Source organism: Nasonia vitripennis, chromosome 2 (genome assembly GCF_009193385.2).
Source record: "Nasonia vitripennis strain AsymCx chromosome 2, Nvit_psr_1.1, whole genome shotgun sequence".
Lineage (NCBI taxonomy): Eukaryota > Metazoa > Arthropoda > Insecta > Hymenoptera > Pteromalidae > Nasonia > Nasonia vitripennis.
This window is the reverse complement of record NC_045758.1, coordinates 15,703,089-15,726,956: the sequence shown is the minus strand read 5'-3', so window position 1 is coordinate 15,726,956 and position 23,868 is coordinate 15,703,089. Positions and strand designations below refer to the sequence as shown.

General features: G+C 46.0%; 1 protein-coding gene and 1 long non-coding RNA gene across 2 annotated transcripts in view; one reads left to right on the top strand and one right to left on the bottom strand.

Moving 5' to 3' along the window:
- The window catches only part of LOC100121481 (protein turtle homolog B), a 28,372-nt gene extending 5,775 nt beyond the window's left edge, over nt 1-22,597 (top strand). The window contains exons 2-5 of the mRNA XM_008204033.3: nt 9,884-10,035; nt 12,762-12,972; nt 13,291-13,590; nt 13,677-22,597. Coding sequence (XP_008202255.1) covers nt 9,884-10,035; nt 12,762-12,972; nt 13,291-13,590; nt 13,677-13,876 — 863 coding nt within the window. The 3' untranslated portion in view covers nt 13,877-22,597. The remainder of the gene's footprint in view (nt 1-9,883; nt 10,036-12,761; nt 12,973-13,290; nt 13,591-13,676) is intronic.
- On the bottom strand, nt 22,320-23,816 carry LOC116416155. The gene is made up of 3 exons (XR_004226686.1): nt 23,462-23,816; nt 22,764-22,834; nt 22,320-22,666 (listed from the first exon to the last, which is right to left on the bottom strand). It is a non-coding gene; the product is annotated as an uncharacterized LOC116416155 (long non-coding RNA).
- Between the last annotated feature and the right edge of the window lie 52 nt (nt 23,817-23,868).

Genomic DNA, 23,868 nt, shown 5'->3' with positions numbered 1-23,868 from the left:
ATGAGAGGTGATATCGACGGACGTGAATCAGTATAAATTGAGCTTGATTTATTCATTGCATTTATATAGAGGCGAAAGGTAAACGCGCTCCGCTAAAGCAATTTTGTGCAGGATATTTTTAAATCTCCTATATAGCTTGCATGAGAGCTTACTCGATCTTAATTTTTAGCAAGACTTTAATAGGCTTAATCTTGATCAAACATTATCGAACGCATCGCATTGTCACATGAGGATGATCGCGGCACTTCACCCGCAAGCCCTATCCAAAAATCCCTCAGCCATCAAATCGTCGTCGCTCGAGTCCTCCATAAAAATAATCGAAGGCCTCCTCTACTGCTCTCGGTGACATAATCGCGCCGTAAATCAGCGCCTCCCAACTTCAAAACAGCGCTTTTATTTTCCCCGGCGAATACCCGCGAGGATATAAAAAGAGGAGGAAGCGAAAGAAGAGGTGCACCAGCGGAAAGCGCGAAGAAAGAGAAATAATACAGCGCGCACAAAGGCCCGTGACTTTTACGACGAGGTATACGTTCAACTCTCCTTCTCCCTCGCTCTCTCTCTCTCTCTCTCTCTCTCTCTCTCTCTCTCTCTCTCTCTCTCCCTCTCTCTCTCTCTCTCTCTCTCTCTCACTTCCATTTCATTCGTATCAGGCCAAGCGAGTTTGCCCTATAGAGATCGCACGAGCTCCGCAGCCCCTCGGAAGAAACCTCGTATAATGGAGGAGCGGAAAGTAGCGTCGACTTGACGGAGCGAACGAAACAGATAGCGCACGAAAGTCGATTTTAATTTAAATTCGTTTACTCGGACACGTTATATACGCGCGGCTATTTAGCCTACATAGCATCGCTATTCCCTATGCAGTCCTCTTCACTTGTTTGTCTTTTACGGCCGCTGCTCCTTTATTTATGCGCGCTCGTCGGTTTTATAGACGCGGCGGGGCCACGGCGCAGCTCGCGTGTGCGTCAAGCGTGAAAGGAGCGAGAGGCCAAGGGGTCGTAAATCCGAAGGGCCATTCAATTACGGTGATAAGTGACCGTCTTGAAATTCTTCCTCTTTGAATGAAATTTGCCGAGTCGGCGGCGGAACACAAGTGTATCACCGGTGGCTGGATTGCCCTTTTGTTGTATTGCGAACTCCTCGATCTGAAGCACCACTGCTATGCACGTTCGAATAACTGCTGATATTTTTTTCTCTTATACTCGCTTCCGAGTTTTCCACCGAATTACGCCGCCAGGTTATTTACCGGGCTTTCGGTTGATATACCGCAGTTGAATCCAGGGGGCTCGGGGTTTTATCCATAAGCTCATTCTTCTCCACTTTGCACTTAGCTGCTGTCCGAAGTTGGCAGTCGAACGGTGCAGAAGTAAGCCCTTAGTTACACGGATGTTCGGTAATTGTTGGTGCTCGGAAATTTCCAACCACAACGTCGGCCTTAAGCTACTTAGCACTTTTTCTCGATTTTTGATGTGCCGTAATCACTTTCCGAGTGCGCTTTCCGCCCCTCTGCGAAAGCCCTTCTCTTTCAGCAGAATATTAACCACCCGCCTGATAAAAATGCAGTTACTATGGAAATATGGAAAAATATGCCGACAATTAATAAGGATTCCCCTTCTCTACGTAAAATATTCTTCCACGAAAGAAGAACTCCAGATCGCATAAATATCTCCATTAACCCAGTAAAAAGAGCCTTCGCACGGCAATAAAAAAACGGCGAAGCGACGATCCGAAAAAAAAACCGGCCACAAAAACACGTTTACCGCCGAGATAAAGATTCCAGGCAGAGTGGAAACGAAGCGCTCGAAATAAAAGAGAGAAAAGAGCCTCGACGAGGCCAAGCAGACGCAGGCGTGTCAGTGTGCGCGCAGCTGTCCGTGGGGAGAAAAAGACGTCGGCGCGTTTACGCAAAAATACGCGCGTAAAAAAAGCTCGGCAGGATTCGGATTTTTTCAGTTGACGCCCCTCTGTGTCTAATACCGCGCGCGTGAGCTCGTCGACCTATCAACGAAGTTATAGACTCCTCTCTCTCGCTATCTCTCCGAGGCTCTGGAAATATCCAATAATAGAGCGAGCGCGGATCGGAATTTTTTGCGCGTAATATATAAAGCAGAGGAGAGAGAGAGAGAGAGAGAGAGAGAGAGAGAGAGAGAGAGAGAGAGAGAGAGAGAGAGAGAGAGAGAGAGATGGCAGCGACGGCAGCGTGTTTTTTAATATCAGCAGACAAGGCTCAAAGCGACACTTTTTTCGCTGTGCACCTATATAGGCATACGTATACAGACTGGGCGAGGGAAAGAGAGTCTCACGCGCGGGAGCAAATAAGCGTGGCATAATGAATACTCGATCGATTTTAATACTTCTCCTCTAGCGTTCGCGGGGACCGAGTGCGGGAGGCGCGAATTAATCTTGCAGCTCGATCGACGACGCTGCTGCGCATTATGCGCGAGAGAAAATTTTTCCTTTGTGCGGAATTTCCCGGCTTCGATTACGACTCGCGCGCGAGAGTTTTCGGGGAATCGCATCGGGCCTTTTAATTAATTTCGAGAGCGCGTTCGAAGCGCGCGGCTTGTTGTTCGTCAAGAGGCTTGGGAAGAATCTTCTGCGTATGTCGGAATGTAATTAACTCGGCCGAGTTGCGAAAATTTTAATTAACTTTAGAGCGTTTTCAATATATACAAGTATCACGCGTCGCGGAAAATCTAATTACAATTAAGCGTCAGAGCTCAAACGTGTACTTTCAATTATTTATTCGCCTGTAAGCTTGTACGAATCCGCCGTGTAACGTGAATACTTTCCGCGTATCATATTACTTTAAAACTTGCATTTATAATTGTGTTTGTACTGTGACGAACGCTGCGCACTTTGATCGTACAATCTCGTTTAACAAACTGGACTAAAAGGGAATAACAATATCAGTTTCATGATTGCATACATCGTCGTATAATTTTACGGACGGCTACAAACGGAGCACTGTACTGAAATAGCTCGACACGTATCAAGAGGCCGCACGTATAAGCCCCGCCGAGAATCAAATTAGTCAAGCTCATATATAATTATCGGGGAAATTCCGCGAGCTCAAATACAAACGCTACCTGCAACAGAAGCCCTTTTGCAAAATTAATTAGCGCTAGACTACGAGATAGATCGCGTGCTTTAATTAAGCCGAATTAGCGCTCGAAATCCCGTAAAACTGAATACATTATACCTCACACGTACGGCCGTAGGCTCTGTATGGCGAGATGATAATCGAGAAGACGCGCCGGTATAACATGGCCTCTAGGTGCGAGAGCGCGTACTTTCGACGTCTCGAGGTATTTTTCTTTGATGCCGTCCGGCCGTATCTGATCCTGAGCGGGAGGTTTTCTTTTGAATAGCGGATGGCTTGTTAGTTTCGGGGGATTAGAGAGAGATCGGCCGAGAGATGCGATAAGCTAATTTCTTTTGAGAGCGCGCGTTTGCCTTTTTTTAAAGAGCGACTGGGGGATTAACTCTCTCTGCGCGTGTGCTTTGCATGCAAGTGGCGGTTTTCTTTGTTTCGAATCTTTTTACCCGAGAGCTCGAAGATTGCGACAATTCTTTTAGTAACGGTATGACTTACAAAAGAAAATTGCTTCAATTTGAATGAGTATCAATCAGCTTTACAGTAAAATTATCTTTCTCGCTTTGGATGAATTTTTGAAGTCAACTTATCGGGATACCAGGTATTAATAAGAAGCCCAATTGGCTACGTATGACGAGGACTCTCGGCGTTAACGTTAATGATATCGAGAGCCGCACGAATAATTTGGTGAATCAATTCAATCAAGAGAGAGGGAGTTGGCCAACTGAAATTTTCAACGGTCCGCGAGCACTCAAATTAAAACTTGTTCCGTCCAAACAGCAGTCTTTCTCTCTCTCTCTCTCTCTCTCTCTCTCTCTCTCTCTCTCTCTCTCTCTCTCTCTCTCTCTCTCTCTCTCTATGTTATTTTCTTGTGTATAAATGTGGGGCATCCGTTCGCGGGGCAAAGTTATTAATACTGCTAACGCTCATTGAAATTTATTGAATGTACCATAAATTAAGAGGAAAAAAGGTTGAGCTGCGGAGAGAGCGGCAATATCTCGAGTAATAAGCCTCAATTTAGTGCCAGTAAATTCCTCTTATGCCCTAATCAAAACCCATGACCCGCGACTCAAGCGCACTCCTTCGCAAATAAAGTTGATTCAATCAAACTAACAACTTTGGTTTCGCTTATTTTTCAAGCTTGCTTAATTTAATTAGCCACTATTTAATTTATATACGCCACGCTCGAATGTATGCGTCTCTTTTCGCTGCTGAAATATAACGATGCTTTTGAAATATTATTATTACACAATGCCTGGTATTAAATTGTAATTTTAGTGTAACTCAGGCAAAATTACGGTAATAAACATTGTTGCTCGAATATCCACTGTATTCTATACATGTTGAAAAGGGCTTTGCTGCTGTTCGTAAGTTAGTTTAAATATTGGAAATAGCTGACTGTTACAAAGTCTGTCGCTCCGTTACAATTGTAGAGTTGATACCAGTATTAACAACAGTATAAAAACCATCATTTGCTCTGTTGCTTTGTAAAAGCAGACGCATGGATACGCTGACACGTCTAGTATTCGCATATTCACATGAAGTTATATAGCCCGTTTATGAATTTGCTAATGCTATACGCGAGCCGATAAATTAAAAACGATCTCCATCAGGTATACGCGACAATGAAACAGAATCTCTGCGTAATAAACGTTAAAACTCGAATAATACATCCCAACAATTCCAACGCGCTAATCACAAAGTCTGCCAGAGGCCCAGAATACGCAGCAGCACGTGTAACGTAATCCACCTTTCTCCTCTCACGTTCTCTCTGCCTCTTCGTATAACAAATTCCAAGACAAACAGCTCATCGCAGCCGATTATTGAGCAACGCGACCCGAGAGCAAACTTCCCGTAAACAACGAAATCTCCTTCGATTCTTCAGGGTTGAACGCGATCCCTACGTTTTGCTGAATCGCCAAATCTCAGCTTCATTTTTTTCCTTCATAAAAAAAAGGTCGAGAAAGAGAAGGAAAAAAGGAACGACACGCGTCGCGCGTAAATAAAAAGGCACCATTCGTGAAGAACGACTGGTCAACAAGTCTGAAGGTCGCGTGTCACTTGCCGAGATCCCAAGGGTCGCGTGATGGACTCGGGGCAAGGGATAAATAAAACGACTTGGTTATATGCCGTTGAACAGTCGAGCGATCGGGAAATGGCGCGTAAAGCTGCGAGATAAACGAAGAACTTAAACGCGATCTTCTTAAAAATTGAACACCTGCGAAATTCTTTATCGAATATTGAAATTATTCAATTTCAGCTCAAACTCTCTTTCAACTCCTACTCCATTGTTTATACCTCCGAAATTCCGTTAAAGCGTCGCGCGACATGAATATAAACCCATACCGTATACCTGCAGAGTTTCAGCGCGTACAAGGTGAGCCGACGTGTACCGATCTCTCGCGCATAGTCCGACAGACTGTGCATAGTTCAACGCGAGCGAGAGTTTGTGTTCGGATGGATTACAAGGCAAGCCTGTACTTGATTTTTAGATGTTGTTCGGCGCACGAGCGTCGAGTTTGCAAACGAGCCTGTGCCAAGTTCCCGGATAGTTCGAAAGGCAGATTATACCTTTTTGTCGCGCTACCCCCAAAGTACATATTTTTTCTCGGATTTTCACGAGAAAATTGACTTTGTTCAGTTGCTAATTACAGCGAAGCCCGTAGTGTATCCCTATCCCTATATAAAAAAGTCATGACCGGATGAAGTGAAGCCAAGAATGCGTCAATATGATTGGCTCATGTAGTGCGCATGCGTCAAAAGTATCGTTAGAATTTTTTGATTTGTTTTTTATTTCTAAAATTATAATTTGTGTATTTATAATATTCTAGAGACATTCTACTCTCGAGACTATTCTATTCTCGAGACATAACCTTAAAATTTTAAAAGGAAGTTGGCGACGAAACCGCGGCAATTTTGAAATTTATATGAGCGCGAAATGAATCATATATTGTAAAGTTTGATATATTTCCGTGATAGAAAGCAAATATTAAAAATATCAATCAAGTATTTATATTCCATTTAATAAGTTAATTAAATTATAGTCTACTACAGTGCACGCAGCGCACTGCGCCAAGTCTAGTGATAATAAATATACCATGGCACACGTAAAAAGCAGCTCAGCAATAACGAGGCTGATTATAATCCCGCGTGTAGACACGCAGGCCGATGCGCTCTAGCGTAAATTGGTATTAAAAAGGCATTGTGCGTCGTCTGATCGAGATTTGCAGCGCGATCGGGCAGTTTAGCCCGTAAAGCGAGGACAATAGACTTCATTATCCGGCTACATACACCGCGTGTATACGTTTACACACGCGAGAATGAGAAAAGCGAAAGTGTACTTTGCGCGCGCGATTCGTCCTCTAAAATATCAAACCAGTACGTCAGCGGCAGCGGGCAATAACCATTGTTTCCGAAAACAAGGCTACACGATCGGCGCGAATCGAGTGCAAATAAGCCCCGGCAAAAAGCAAATCGATATAACGAGATAACTCGAGCGTGCCGGCGTGGAGGAAAAACAAGCTCTACAAATCGCGCGCGTCGTATCGCACCGGCTTAGCGCAAAGCCTCCATCCATCTCCACATCTGCGTGTATACCTATACACATGCGCGAGTGTGTGGGTGGGTGTACACGAGTAGAGAGGCAATCGAAGAACATCGAGTCGCATGATCGATCGCGCGGCGATCTCTCGTCCCGGCCGCGCGCGCGCGCGCGGTATAATTAAGCTTTCGGCTCAATTAGCGAAAGAGTCGAAGCGCAACGCTAAATCACGGCTGCCGCCACCGCCGGCGTGGCGGATGATTTATCCTCCCGCGCTGCACACTAGCCTATAGTAGGATGTTAATAAAGCGAAATGTTTCCATTATGTGACGAGGGAGGAGAGTGAGTGAGAGAGAGAGAGAGAGAGAGAGAGAGAGAGAGAGAGAGAGAGAGAGAGAGAGAGAGTGCGCTGGTTGAATACGCGGCGGATCGCTGGCGCAGTTACGGCTTCAATTACCCCCCGAGACTCGCAATTATACGGAGGGTTTAGACTGCAGCGTGCCTGCGACAGGCTAATGTCAATTAGCGCGAGGTGGGGAGCGCAGCGGACCGCTGCGACTGTCTGCGGCTCTTGCGCGAGCGAGATGTGTGTTGCTGTCTAATATGTGCAGTGCAACGCCGTCGTGTCTCGCTGCGGTGGATATCTGTTTCTCGCTTGGTTGCTTGCGAATGAGCTTTTTGGCTGGGGCGTCGCAGCTCTCCGCGTCTTGTCAGGGCTTTTTAGATGTCTACTGCGTTGTCGAAGGCTTTTTTATATTTTTGTACCAAATAATAACTACGACCTATACCGTACGGTTGAAGAGTCAAAGCTCGAACTGACGACGAATGTTAGCAAACCATGCGTTAATTGAACTCGCTGCATGCCGCTGTATAAAATTACAGGGGAAACTTTTCAAGCTCATTATTCCGGCTGATGCGAGCGCGCGTTGTTCCGATTGTGAGCGACCCTAACAATTTTAACGGGTATTTTCGAAACTTTCCCATTCAGCTGAGAGAATTACAAGCTGCTCTTTTTAATTAATGGACTTTTTTGCACTTTGCGCGCGGGCTCCGAAACTATTTCATTGGGTTTCATAAGTTTTAAATCCAATTCGCGTGCACAGGCCACTGGATGCGTCCTTGTTGGCTCTGTGCTTTCGGAGCGAGCTGTAAAAGCCGATGATTCGCGTGAAATGAGCAGGGTCTAAAAAGTACGTGAAATAAGCTCTAACTGCCTGAGACTTGTAAAAAGTGGCTAGATGAAAAAAAAAGCGTATTTATGTGCATTCGGTAGAAAAGTAAACGCGCGGTCAGGCAAAAGGGCAATCGATCAAGCTCTGTCTTTAATTTGTCAACGTGATCGACAGATTAACCGGATCGAATCGGGAGATCGTTTGCGCGCTAATGGGCTGAGCGAGCTGCATGCCAGGTGTGCTATTGAACAGGCGGAAATGACCTGTGGCGTGCGCGCCTAAGCTCCTTTCGTCTGACTAACATTTTCATCCGGTTGGATTGGGTACGCGTCTGCATTTCACGAGGATATTATCGTCTAGCTTGTCTTTTGCCGAATCATCGATCAGATCTTGTAATTTTGTAACAACACATTTTACTCGAAATATCGGGCACTGCTACGACGCTTATACTTGACAAAAGACCAAATACCAATCGAGAATTCAATCGAAGCGTTCGAACCTCGGAGAAGAAAAAAGGCCGCCTTCCACACACACACACACTCACACACACACACACACACACACACACACACACAACAAAGGCCGCAAATCAGCCGTCTCGCCTTTCCTCGCATGAAACCTCGACATAACGCGGCCACTCGACGCATTCAGAGCGCGGTTCAACACGAAGATCCTCAATGTCGAGTGGCGCAGACTGCGGAGAGCACGCGTTATAAACGCGATTGCGGATTAACCGCGCGGCGGCGAGGAGGAACCGGCTCGGATTTCACCACGCGCGCACGCATTAATAACCGCATACGGCTACAGCGTCGTGCGGCTTTCCTCTGTTGCGTTCTCGATATTTCGAGTGGCTTTTTGGTTCCGCTCACTCATATAATGCCGACTTGTTATTGCGCGAATGAATGCGCGCGAGAGCTGCTATATAGTCTGTTGATTGTGCGGATGAATGAATTCTCGACTCTATAACTATACTGCGAGTGTGAATGAACGACGAGTGTTATTTTGTCGGCTTTATTCGTCGGACTCTCGATCCGAGCTTTTATTATATTCTGAAATATATATGTAGTAAATGGATAATAAAAAGACATAGTGCAGTGGAAGCGAAAAGCTGCAGCGATTTGAAATGCGATAGCAATTTAATTTCAGGCGCGAATAGCACTGGTATAGAGGGCGTTAGACACACTTGTGGAGTATTGCGAGGGTAACGGGATACATATCGCGGGGGAGCCTCGAATCGAACGTCATTTTCCATTGAAATTCTATACTCTCCCTTCCTCTCTCCCCTTTTGTCGGCGACGATTTGTCGTGCGCGCAGTTGTAGTCCTATTGGATGTTCGATCTCTCGCGCTTTTTCGCACGTTCCGCGCAAAGAACGTGCGCTGACGTATTGCGTTTATTACCGGATGCTTTTTTAAATATAATATATACAGAGAAAATTGATTTAATCTTATATATAGCGCATGGATTCTCGGTATATATTTTATATTGCATATAGATTTGTCCGGATAGAGCATTTCGTATTATGATGTGCAATATATTACCGGCTCGCGAAAGGATCGTTGGGAAACGTTGAGAGATGATCGAGTGCTTCTTTTAAGTAAATTTATCGATATTATCCCTATGTAAAGGGTGACGTAGAACACTTTGAAAGTTTCTTTAAGAAAGGAGGTGTATTATTAGCCAAATCTGCATACGAGCATTTAATTTTTCATATTTCGCGGTTCGCTGCGCCGGCGGCAAGAGGAGGCAAGAAAAATAGGCGACGCCAATTTAAAATAATTTTCTCCAGCTAGCCGAGCACGAAGCAGCCGGCTCTCCTGTTCAACTATACTCGACGCACGATTAACATCGTCGCGTCCATATTTACCTCGTCCTGCGCACTCCAGTCGAGCAATAAAAAAAGTATAGAAACCCGACGACGAGCGCTCGCTCGCAATTTATTCGCGCGCACGCGGTCGAGCGCATTATCGCGGCGCCCCATCACGAATGTATATACATGTATACACCGCGGGCATAAGCACGCGTAATATAAAGTGCCGAGTGAGCCTTATCGAGGTTGTTGCGCTCTTGTTTCAGGGGTAAGCACGAGATCTCACTCGCTGGTGAAGCGATTCTCCGGCGTCTACCCTGGGCCCTACATCGACGCGCGCAACATGACCAACGTCACCGTGCAGCTGAACACCCACGCCTACCTGCCCTGCAAGGTCCGACAGATCGGTAACAAATCGGTAAGATCGTGTTTACTTGGCATGTTTTTTCATACGCTGCGCTGCGCCCAGTAATTGCGGCTCGCTCTCGCGTGCAGCCCGCACACTCGGCGCGAGATGACGTGCCGATGATATGCGGCTGCACTCGATGGCGTTACGTTGCAGGGTGTAAGAGCGTATCTTTTTTTAGATGCCTTTGCACGATTTTTATTAGTCTTTTTTTTTCATTGTTATAAAGAGTATTGGCGTGCGTGTTATGTTAGCTCTGTTGAGTTACGTTTTTTTTTTTATAAATGTACTTATAAAAGCTGAAATTCCGTGTTTGATTGCCGCGCATAGTAAAATCAGCGGATGCAAATTGCAGGGATTTTAAGAGTTACTAAAAAATAACGGTTCATCGAGCGGTAATGATTTGATCATAAAGCGCGAGATTGCTCGTTTAAAAGTAAGTAATAATCTTCTGTACTAAAAATTATAGTAGCCGGAGGGATGAGAGAGGCTTAAAAAACTGCCAGTGCATAATATTCTACCTTCCACAACTCTCGCGTCTCTGCATCAGCGTATTAATTACGAAATTTTACGCGAAAAATTCATCTCGCGCATTAACGAGCTTCGAAGTTGCTCTAATTACATAATTACGCCCGATTAAAAAATCGATGAAAAAAAACGCCCGCGCTCTCTCAATTTTCGCACCGAGATTAATAAGAACAGCAGTGCAAAATCAGCCGGTGTATATATGGCATAATTCTAAACCAGAGCGCGCAAGAACGAATCTCATCTCCATAGCTCTCCGCCTTGTTACTCATATTTTCCCGGGCCGTTGAAAAATCTTTGTATGATTATGCCCCCGCGTAAACACGAGGCATTGTATTACACAGTCTGTTTAGAATCTCGCTCTCGCGCATACGCGTCCACGGGCGGAATGTTTTCTGCAGCCCTCGCTACTCCGGCTGTGAAAGCGAGGACCGGCGCATAATGCTGAAAAATATAATGCGCTCTCTCTCTCTCTCTCTCTCGCGCGCGTGCGAGCCCGAGAAAAAGAGCGCGCGCGCAATCTTCGTGAAATAACGCGAGGAGATATTACTTTTTGGCTTTCGCGCTCGCGCTTTACTGCGTGCCGGCCGCTTTTTTGTGCGAGCGGACACTTTGGGCCGACTAGGCGAAATTTACACTTGTACTTTGCTGTTATATTTCGCAGGGGAGAATTTTTTAAGCGCTATAGCCGGCTACTTTATGCTGTCCTGAATTCCGCTGAGTGAAAATTTCACGCTGCGATGGAGATTAACGGTCTTTATACTTGTGCGCACTGTAGAGGAAAAAGTACTTTCCGGTTATCTCTTGTTTTTTGCTGTTGCGCGGAGTTTGAAGAAAAAATCGCAGCTACAGAGGATTGCGCGCGTGCATAAAGCGCAGTTTACCGGATGAAAGAGAATGCGTAAACAAGCGCGTTTGCTTGACGTCTGAATTGAGCTTGACTTTTACTACTTGAGGCAGTGGCTTACCATTTTCTATTTTATATAGATGCAATATTCCACGTAAAATAACTGTTCAGCAATCAAACCTATTGCAACACTCGCTTGCTCTTTCTCTCGCGACACTACTTCTATATACGCGCAATTTCACTCCACGCCAATTATTTTTATGGAAGTCATAAAGCCCGGAAAAACGCTTCTGGCGCGGGATTTGAATTCGTTAAGTATTGTTAAGTATTAGGGTTTACGAGGCGCGCGCGCTCGAATTTTTTCCGGCTCATTTGCGCAAATGAGTCCGAGAGCGCCGGTGTTTATTATAGCGGGCCATCCTCGAAAACTGGTATCCCGAATTTCTCTCCGTCTATTTATGCGTCGAGCGCGTATAACTTTGGTATTTAGGAGCGCGGCCTTCTTTTCAACTCAGCTGCTTTCAGGCGGATTAAAACAGCGTTAGCCGCGCCGGTTTGCGAATCGAAATCGTTTTTTACATCCGTTTGATGTGCGTACAGCGAGTAGCTCAACGCGCCGGTGAATAAATTAGATTGCGCGTTAGCCCGGATTTTGAATTGCCGCAGTTTAAAAGTTATTCGTCAAGGTATAGTAGTAGCCCACGGCGAATTCAGTTTACGAGTTCGACTGGGAATTACAGTGCGCGGCGCAGCATGAACTACTCGGCGGCCGCAGCGTGTAACTTTGGCCAAGTTCGTTGAATGAAATTTATTATACGAAGAAATCCGCGTGCGCTAGCGCGGGCAAAAAGTTAAGGGAGTTCGAGACTTCGAAAAGCGCGAGCTCTGATTGCCGAAGCCCGGCACATAATGGAAACTGTTAGCATTTGCATTGCGCGAGAGAGCCGTTTCGAAATTTCTGAAAATTCAGCAGAGTCATTCTCCTCGGCCCCGCGCGTAGCAAAAGTTCGCGTTTCCTCTCCGCCCGCGCGCGGCCGACTTCTTTTGTACGTACACGCTCGATCGAGATATGCGCTGAGCCACTCTATTAAGGTCGGTTACGTGTACACAGAGGGGGAGAGCGTTTGTACCGCTTCCGCGCTCGCGCTTTCGATTGTTTGATCTTTTCAAAGGATAAAGGAGTTTTCTTTTTCTGTCATCTTGCCTCTGTGTAACGCTTTGCTCTCCTTTCGCTTACGCGTATTCCACGATTTTTCGCCGCGCGTCTGTTTTAACCTGGAGATTAGTCCGTAATTGTGAATCGTCGAGCGTATTATATCACGCGCAGAGCATAAACTATGTGGAAACGTCCGTCTCTGTCGAGCAGGTGTCATGGGTGAGAACGAGGGACGATCACATACTCGCGGTGGACAGGACGATATTCATCGCGGACGACAGGTTTCAGTCGCACTTCTACGACAAGACCAACACGTGGTCGCTGCTGGTCAAATACGCCCAGAAGCGAGACGAGGGGGAGTACGAGTGCCAGATATCGACGGAGCCCAAGCTCAGCCACACGGTCAGGCTGATCGTCATCGGTGAGTTTCTTCTTTAATCCGATTTATTCAATGAACGTTTCTCCAAGGAACGACCAGGCAGTTGGACCGTGAATACGCTCTCAGAACGTAATAAAGCCTATACTATAAACGCGACGCGTAAGAATTTCATTTTCAGCCTTTTATAACCCCCGAGTTATGGCATCAAACTATTCTCGCGAGCTTCCGCAATAATAAACCAAACGATTTTTTCATTTGCTCGCGGAATCTTACCCCGCGAGAATCATCGTGACGAAATGTATTCCTACTATACTATGATTCATGTAAAATGATGAAATGGTGAAAAAACGAAAATTGCAGTGCCGCAAATCGAGATCCTGGGCGACAAGGATCGCTACGTGAAGACGGGCAGCACGGTGATCCTGCAGTGCGTGGTCAAGAACTCGCTCGAGATCCCGTTCTACGTGTTCTGGCTTCACCAGGAACGTCAGCTGTTCGACCGCAAGGGCAAGATGAACATACAGACGAAGCTGATCGACGGCACGAACGACACGTCGAGCAATCTGACGATCCACAACGCCGGGCCCGAGGACTCCGGCAACTACACGTGCAGGCCGAGCAACCTCGACAGCACCAGCGTCCAGCTTCACGTTCTCAATGGTATAACGACCGCTAAAATTCGTAGAAAGATTCCCAATTCTCGAATATTTATAACGAAACGCCCGTCGCCTCTGATCTGTCAACAGGGGAGCATCCGGCGGCGATCCAGCGCGGCATAAGCTCGGTGCCGGGCTGCTGTCGCTTCCTGTGCTGGTTCGCGGGTGCGCTGAGCCTGACGGCGAGCGAGTCCGAGCGCGGCCGTCTCTGCGGCTTGCTGCTCGTCAGCCTCGCGGTCGCCCTCACCCAGACCTATCTGCCGACGACCGGGCCCGCCTGGTACCGATGAACCTTCTCCTCCTCGTCCTGCGAGCCGCTACCTCGGCCCCTATACATAATAACTAGACATAAGGAGAGGAGAGCACACGACACACACGCACGACACACGAGACACGCGCGCCAGCTCTGACGTGGGCGACGATCGCAGAAGAGACAAGAGACATGCGCAACGACGTATTACACCGATACACACGCACTCGGCGCCGGTCGTCCGCTCGACTCCTCGCGTGCACTGAAAAGATAGGGATTTGCAAGGGAGAGGATGATTGCGTTATCCACTACTGGTGTGCAGGTGTCACGACGAAGAATCGGCTCTGCGCGTTTCCGACTGATCGATCGCTGGAACGAGAGAGAGCGAGAGAGAGAGGGAGAGAGAGAGAGAGAGAGAGAGAGAGAGAGAGAGAGAAAGCTTGCGCTTCTTGTTATCTACTTTTCGACGTCGGGATTTTTTCCTCATCATCGTTACACTATATCGTTGTTACAATACGACTACACGAGGTTCCAGCGATCGACGCGACCGCGCGCTTGCTTTGCGATTCCGACGAAATTCCGATATTGTGATAAATGATTATTGACACTGAGATATGCATCGAACGCCGCATTAACTTCGAGGCAGAACTCAATGCGGCGCTCCTTCGCGAGCTTTCGAAACACGTTTAGACACGCAGCCTCTCGGAAGCAGCGACACAGGGCCGATTCTCTCTCTGTTCGCTCTCTACGCGGCCCCGCGCGACGGGGAGAAGAAAGTATCACCGACTTTGGGCGAAAATCTTGGTTGTATTTTCTTCGAGGCACACGTTGAGCAGAAGTATAGAAGGGATAGAAACAATAAAAATGAATCCTAGCGAGCGAATTCACGCTCGACTACGCGGCGAGTGATTTATGCACACCGAGAGAGAAAGCTGAAGCTGAGGTACGCGGAGGGAGAAAAAAATGTCGGCGGAATATACGATTCCCTCTCCCTCCGCGGAGGGGAAGTTACACGGAGCTTGGTCGCGCAGTTTGGCTCGCGGCCAGTTATCTCCGCGAGTCAAATTTTGCACGGGACACATTAGGCGCGCGGAAGAAAAGCTCTGCTTGCGAATCACTTTTTTCAGTGCACGCACGCACACACACACACACACACACACACGAGTATAGCGACGCAGTGTGTCTCGGGAAGATCGAAATCTTCCGTGACACTCGCGAGGGAGCGAGTCGCGACGCGAGGCGCCGACGTTGCACCGCATACACAGGAGGGATGGAAAAAGCTCGTCTCGTCAAAATGCGCCGATGAAGGATATGGGTCCGCCGCACCGATGGTGAGAGATAGAGCGAGAGTTGATTCGGAGGATATCGATGAGAGCAGCGCAGCCTTCCTTTCGAGAAAGAAACAAGAGTGTGATGGAGAGGGAGAGAGAGAGAGAGAAACCTGAAGAGGAACGGAGTAAGCCAGAGGGCTAGAAATAAGTAATGAGTAGGGTCGCGAGGAAGATCGCCGGGCTCCTATTGTGGATTTCCCTCCTCCGCGTCGCCCTTTTTCTCTCTCTTTTTTCCGCGCCGCGCTCAAGTTCGCCTTTCTCTGATTGAAATTCGAGCTCGCGCTCGCGCATCCGTGACGAGAAACACGAATTCTCGCTCTCTGCGCGCTACTTCGGTCGACGCCGTATATAGACTTTCATATTGTCGAGAGAGAGAGAGAGAGAGAGAGAGAGAGAGGGGGGACGGGGAGAGGCTACGCTTAGAAGAGCAATCTTCATCTCAAGACAGTCTGATCCGGCCGTTAGCGTGTAGTTGTTAGCTGAAACTTGTGATTCTCGGTGGCGCAGCAGCACTACGATACTACACTGCGATCGATCATTATACATTCCGCAAGGTCCTCGACGACAACGAGAGCGCGTCGATTTAGCTCGCGCAATTAAGAAGAAATAACTCATTCGAAATTCCCGCGCACTGCACTCGCGCAAAAAAAGCTCCTCTTATCCGCGCGCGTTTTCTCGTTAACTCGCTTGGACGCGCTCTCGCCGCGAAAATCAATCGAGGAGAGCCGTCTCCGGCGAGAATCGGGTCATCGCCTGTAAGTACTTTTTGGTTCCGGCAAACGAGCCGAGCGTCCACTGATTTTTTCATTTTTTGCTTCTCCCTCACCGAGCCGAGAGGACATAATTAAGATCTTCCGAGCTTTCCAGCACGTCCACATCGAGATTTGATGATTTATAACGACGGAATGATTTCGACCAAAAATACGTAATCCGCCACGTCGTGTCATGGGAAATAATCCGGTAAAACGGCGCTTTCGCGCGCATCGAAATCATTCGAGCCCGTAAATAAGCACTCGAGAGTTGGGGGGGGGGGGGGGCATTTTACGATTCGAAGCAGCGCGCGTCCATTTGTCACGGCCTCTTAACAGCGCCCCGGCGATATCACTTAAAAAGGCCATCGCATCGCCGCTTAAAGCTCAAATCTCAATGCGCCTCTCGTGCACACCCACACACACGGAGCTGCGGCCATAAATCTCGAGCGCCGCGCGCGCGAGCGATAAAAAGGAAAATAAATAATAAAACACGCCTTCTCTCGTCGAGCTTTCGCTGCGCCACCGATATTATACGTTCATTCTTTCGTCGATCTGCGTTTTACCTTATGATACGTGCGTATACGTGTACAAGCGCATGCACATAGCCGTACACGCATCGTGCACCAGCGCAGCGCAGTGACGATGTCTGTATAGCTGACGGCGAGTCCTCGTGAGGTGAGATCGAGGAACGAGAGAGACGCTCGCTTGCTCGCTGGCTCGTGATTGACGAGCGGCGCGGTGAGCTTGCAGGAAGCTCTGATGGGAGCTCGCCGATCGATTTTGCAATTAGGCGCTGTACCGCCGACGCTGAGATCTCTCTCTCTCTCTCTCTCTCTCTCTCTCTCTCTCTCTCTCTCTCTCTCGCTCTTGTGGATGGCGACGAATCGTGCTGCGGCGGCGGCAGCGCGACGCCAGCGCCCGCTTGGAATTGAGGGAGAGAGAGAGGGAGAGATTCATGGCTCGCGGGGATCGATCGCGCGACGTCATTGCAAGCTCTGCGGAAGATGAGGCGCTTCGATAAGAGCACTCTCCGCTTGCGCGTGAGTCGCGACTTTTTGGAGATTTACCAGATTGTCGCGCGTGGGATTATTCTAATTTTCAGATTATTGTTCTCTTCCTCGGTATAGAGTTACGCAAATGAGCTTTAGCGCAAACGATGTGATAATACGGTGTATATTTTTTGAAAAAAAGCTTCCAATTGGACGACAGTGATATATATGCATATATACACTTTGTTGAGTATAAACGTATTGTAGTTTGGAAAAAAAGTTATGGTATACTTTGAACTATACTCGAGCTCACCTCAATGAATTCCGACTCGCCGATCGTTCGATCGATAGCGATACGATATAGCGACAGGCAAGCATCGTATCGTGGTCGATAAATGCGAATTATAAGATTTATAAAATATTACGTATACTTGTTCTTGCCTTGAGGCACACGTATGATATTTTGCGTAGATATATTATGAAAAGTTATAAACGAAAGAACAAGCGCAAGAGAGCGATTGATTGCAAGGGACGGAGATGCGAGAAGCCGCTGAGAGACGAGGAGAGGTATAAAAAAAAAAATAAACAATTCGTCCGGGACCCTCCGCTCGTGAATTGAAGCTCGTTCGATGATGCACAAGCATAGATATTATTGTCGTTTCGTGTTTAGATAAATCGGCAATTCTGTATTAATGATATGTCGTCGTTGCGAAAGCAAGAATCGTTAAGAAGAAAATCGACTTTGAAAGCTCACATTTGATGAAGCAAACTTGATTGATAGAACGAAAGCTCTTAGATACTTTTTGAGGTGCTGTAACAACGGGCGAATCGCTACATGTGAACTTGTGAAATCGATGGTATGATACTTTATACGCGAACACTTTTATTGCCGAGTTATTATGACGTTAAATAATGTTTTTATAAAATATATATCTATACACACAGATGTTTACATATATTGATATCGCGCGCTCTCCGTGTGAAGAGAGACGCGAATAAAAAATTAATGCGGAAAATGATAAGAACAAGAAGAATTGAACGGGTTTCAGCTCCCAAAAAACGCGGAGGGCCAAATAAATTTTAACAAATGAGATCGTGAAGAAGCGAGAGGGTCGCGAAGTTTACGATCTTCGAAGGAAGCCGAATGCGACGGAAGCGAACGACAGAGATGACGATGGAAGATGAGCGACAATTATCGAATTGGGAAAGACAAAAACGAGAGAAAATTCGCGGTAGCACAGGGACGAGTAAACTACACGAATGATAATAGAAAAAAAATTATCTACGAGTCATGTGATTGTCTGTAAATACATAGTCTAAGTATACATACGTTAATTATAATATGCCGTACGTGTTACATTAATGAAACGAACAAGAAAAATAAATAAATAAATAATTATTGTGTAACTTTTGGATTGTAAAGGGCGACAACAACACACGATGCGAGTATTGGTATGTAATGAAAACCGCAGCTGTCTGACCGCCTGTGCTAACCGCGCAAACAGCCGGATCGAAGGACACCTTTTGTTTCGATTTCAACATAATATACCGCGACGTTTTTTGACTTGTATCCTATATATAGGTGTTCGACGTTTCAAATGATCGATGATTATGCCTTCTTTCGATATAGCTACAACCGATGAACGCAAACATTTTTCAGTGTCCAACTTTCTAACACGCGAGACAAACGATATCATATTCTACGATTTTTATATCAAATTATAATCAAGTACAAAACTCGCGTTAAGTGCGAGTTATTAGTTTTCTGAAAATTCAGCCTTGGCTCTAATCGTGCATCACTATGAGATAGTGATTTTTGTAAAAATTTACATTCCCGTTTATCAGAGTTTTCTAAAATCCAACTTCAAAAGCATTTCTCAATATAGATTCCCGAAATTAAGATAACTATATCGTCGAAGTCGATGATAGCAAAAAAACAAGGTTAGCACCGGCCGGTCACACGCACCTCATATAAAACAAGAAACACGACTCGAAGACACAGGTGTAAACACACATACACACACGCACACTGATTTACCGCCTAGCCTAAATCCTAAAGAAATAAAAAAAAAAAGAATGAACATAATGGTGGATATTGTCTGATATATATAAAAATCTATAGTTATAATCGACGAGTGCGCATATAATAGAGTATGACGATCAGCTGTGAAGGTTCGTTGGACTGACGCCGGTTGGCTGCGCGTTGGTCGAATGACGCATTTTAAACTTGAGGGAATAAGAGAAAAACGTTGTGTGTGCGAGCGCAGATGGTGAAATTACAAGCGCTGAAGGGGCGACGTGGACCTTCTGAGGTCCTGAGATGATTACAAGCGCAAAGCTTTCGTATAGCGAATGCACATAAGGCGAGCGATCGAGTCCACGTCGCTCCTGTCAACGGAGAGAAAAATCTTTAGGATATATCGTATGTAGCAGCATCAGCATTGAATTTTTGTACGAATGTCTACTGTAGTCCTTGAATATCGCGCCTCTTATTCCATTCATCGGGTATATATAAATAGCACACGCGTATGAAGCCGAGAGACAAAAGCAAAGTCTCCGATTTCTCCTGCAGGGGAGGATCGTCAGAGCTTTTCGTTTTCTCCTCTCGCGTACATCACCTGCGCGCGAAAAATCGAATGTCTCCGTATTATTCTATACTTAGCCGATGACTCGTGCTAGCTGTGTAAATTCCATTTGTTCTTACATATATAGGTTTCACTGATGTATATTTATATGGTAGACATACGTATTATATACAAACGAAGAATCGTATATAAATAACAAAAGTTGTGAGCTGGCCTTTTCCCGAGAACCAAACTTCGGTCTCGAAACGCGTTTGTCTGGCGGCATTGTTCATCATCCTAAACGAGGCGGCTTTCGTAAAAAATTAGCGCGTCAGCGTTTCAATCGCGATTCTTTACTCCCTCGAATAATAAGGTTAATGCTTTCTATTTTTGCATAAAAAAAGGAAAACAAACCGGCTTACCCGTACGTAATACTGTTAGCGCGCTAAAGCCTCGCGCGCGACGCCCGGATTAGCCGAGCTTTATGTAAATAATTAAAAGCTCGACGCGACGAGTGCAGAAACTTTCCGCACCTAATTATCGTCCCACATAGCCTCCCCCAAAAACGAAACTAAACCAAACCATCGTCGCTCACGGCGCACAGCGTATAGAGAATTATACGGGAAAAATTCACTTTCTTGATTTCAAAAACGGTGAAAAAAATTGTTGCAGGTTTAGTACATGTGTGCAGCACTTAGTACCTGTAAAACCACGTTCCAACACTGAAAATGTGCCTTGTGACACTGTTTTCTCGGACGCTCAAATTCGTCGAAAAATAGCCATTGTTCAACGGCGTCTACTTTATGCACAAGGACACAAACAGAAAATGTATTACGGTAGGAAGAGAGTACGGGAAAAGAGCTTGAATTTAAAAAAAATGCGTTGGAAATGCTTGATTTGGTCAAAAGTTACGCACAATTGAAAATGCGGAAAAATCATGAAAATTTCAGGGTCTTTCGGAGTCAAGAAATTTGTACCTTTTTTCGTGATTTTTCCATATTTTCAAATTTTTTTTTAAATTAAGCTCTTTTCCCGTATTTACATGCTATACGCATTGTTTTGCACTTTTTCAGAGTTGGAACGTGGTTTTGCATCGTTTCAAGCATATGGACAATTAGAAAGTAAGTGGTCCGGGCGCGTGCCCCAACAATTTTTTTTCTACCGTTTTTAAAGTCCCGAAGAAAGTATATTTTTTCCGTAGGATTCCCCGTATAACTATACACAATATACATTCAGTAGCAGCGACAACAAGCCAAGCCAGACAAACCGTTCCGAGCGTCCCTGGCGGGCACACGTTCCCGCACACGTTCCCGCGCGCGCGCATACGCAGGTATATACAAGACAAGGAAAGCTCGAGAAATAAGAGACAAAACTGTGCGCTGCAGTCGGGCTCGAGGTTCTCGGGAAGACGCGAGAAATGTGTCAGACGCGATCCCGGAATTTTTCCAGCTTCCACACTCCGTCCGTCCCGGCGCACCGCTATATGCTCTTTCACTGCACGAGAGAAAATAAGGGAAGAAGAAAGGAGAGACGAGAATAAGAGCTGGAAAAAGCTGCAGCGCGACTCGCGGCGACCTACACTCCCCTACATTTATAAACACCCGCGCGACGCGGCGAGCTACATTATACAAGCGAGCGCGACCTTATGTATGACCCCTCCGAAATCCTATTCCGCACACGTACACACACACACACGCACACACATACACACACGCGCGCGCGCGCGCGCAACACACTAGAAGTCGCGGGAGTGGCGAGCTTAATCGCCACTCGGTCATCGCAAGCTGACGTCTTGACGCGAGCGAAGCACGTGACGATCGCGTTCACGCGACGAGCAATGCTTTGACGACTGCGACGATGAAAATCCGATCCGCGAGTTCGAACGCCCGACGAACACGAAGCGATGATGATGATGAAGATGATGATGATGATAGACGCATGTGATCCTCCGTTTTCACCGCGGCGATGATTTTCGGGGGCCGTCTTCTCTCGTGCGACGCGTTTCCTTTTGTATACCGGCGATTATCGAGATTGACGGCTGCTAATCTATTAAATCTTGCACAACATCGCCGAGAGCTGCGAAACGGAGGAGAGACTCTGAAGATCTTTGTCGAGCGAGCGAACGAGCGGCGCTGAATGAGAGACACCTCGATTGCGTGTGTGGCCCCCGGACACACAAGCGAGAGAACCTCGTCTCGTGGATTCCAACAGCTGATCGCGACACGGGAAATTCGAATCTACGAGATGATGTGAGAGAGGTGGGTCGGAGAATCAGAGTTAAATTAGGTGGATATATAAAAAAACAAAAACGACGAGAGAAAGCGAGAGCGCATTAATGCTATTTAACGGAGCGAATGCGGCCTGATGTGAGAGAGACAGAGCGCGTGACATATGCGAAAGTTAGATATAGAGAGACTGCGTGAGAGCGAGTGAAACTAAGTGTTATTTAAATGAAAAAAATCGATCATGAATAAAAAAAACGAAACAAAAATTTGCAATCACGAGTGACGGTATATAACAAAAGGGAATAATAATAAACAAGAGCAAGAGAGAGAGAGAGAGAGGGTGACAAGATGACACACTTCGTTATTAGCATTCGTACGTACGAATATGTAAAAGAAAGAGAAACTCAATTCTGTCGATTGTACATTATAATATTATAACTTGTGTGTATCTTTTGGCGAGCTCCCCACCCAGTTTTGCACTTTGTACTCGAATCGTACGCGGCGAGAGAGTTTGCGCGCGACTTGGACGGAGCCGAAGAGACGAGGCTTGAGGAGAGAGAAAAAAGCAGTGAAAGAGGGAACAACAAACAAACAATGTGCGTTTGCGCGCGAACATTTTCGGCCGCGATCTATTATATATATATATATATATATGTGTGTATGGTTTTTCCTTTCGGATTTTGCGCAAGAGGAATGAGAAATTCGCGAGAAAACAAATGAGTTTCGAGGAAAAATGTGTGGCAAACAGATATTAATTGATTATGATTAATTGAACGAACAGAGGGACAAGAGAACGCCGTTCCCGTTCTATGTGTGGAAGAATCATACGGCTTTAACGAAGAACATTATACTATGAACTTACGGGATACTAAATAAAAGTAAACCAAATCGTTTATCGTACAATTATTTTTCTTTTATTTCTGCATCTTCCACCTCCCGAGGTTTCCTTTGCTTTGACTTTGTTCACAGCTGCAGTATAAGGTAGCGTCTCACCAGACCCGGTATGTATTCATATTTGTTTAAAAGTCAATATTAAAGAGATGGTTAACAAAATATAAACACTAACCTTTTCACCGATGCCGAAGAACTCCGCGGCTTTTCGCGGGGATGTCATCCACAAATATCTACACATTGTAACTGAAACAAAAAATTAGCAAAACTTAAATTCAGTCAGGTATATTTTTGTTTCGTCGATATGATATAACGGAATTTATTGGATATAATAAAGTATGCATCGAAGTTGCCTATTGCCTGTTTTAGTTTTGAATAAATATTTCAGGGGTATCCTGAGCACATTGGTTTTCGGCTCTGCATATTGCTTCGGTTGATGATAATACAGGCTTGTAAATAAATATACAAATGTCGCTGGATATGTTTTTGTTTTAAAAGAAAAAGAAGACACACGCAGACACGCTGCTAGTATAAAAGGGCATTATATAGCTTATAAGTTACAGGTACCTAATAGATGATGATCTTAAAACTATCTTAAAACTTTTTAAAACCCCACTGATATGTAAGTAAAGGAAGATAACAAATTGTTAGTGAAAGGAGAGGATGCTCATCACAAGTGACCTTCTCACCCCACCTGCGAGACGAAAGGATCACTACTTATGAGTCAATATAATTCGGTTATTGTTGATGTTAAGATGTTATTTGTGTTTCATCTCTCTCTCTCTCTCTCTCTCTCTCTCTCTCTCTCTCTCTACAAAATCGTATTTCACAACAATATTTTCACATACGTAAAGCAAAATTTGTATAACGTACAGCGGTAAAAGTATAAATTCAATGCATAACCGTACTCATCGTCGTGGACTGCATTCAGCATTTCAATGCAATCTATTTACAATAACAACTGAATACGTCTCTCAACAAATGAACGATAGGCCTATTCCAGGTAGACCTATTACCGTACACCGTACTTGCAGCTTGCAGTCCGGAGGCAAGTACAGAGCCTGTCTCGGGTATGCAGGTTAACGCGCAGGTACAGCACCGACGGCTCGTAAAATTCTACTGACTCCTCGGAAGATGGTCTTGGGCGCTGCGACGAGATGGCACACAGCGCGCCTCCGATCGGTGATCGGTCTCTGCCGGTAAGGAGGAGCCACCTGAGCGCATATTTTCACGTTAATACACGGTCCACGGGTGGTGCTACGGGCGCTGCTGACGCTCCC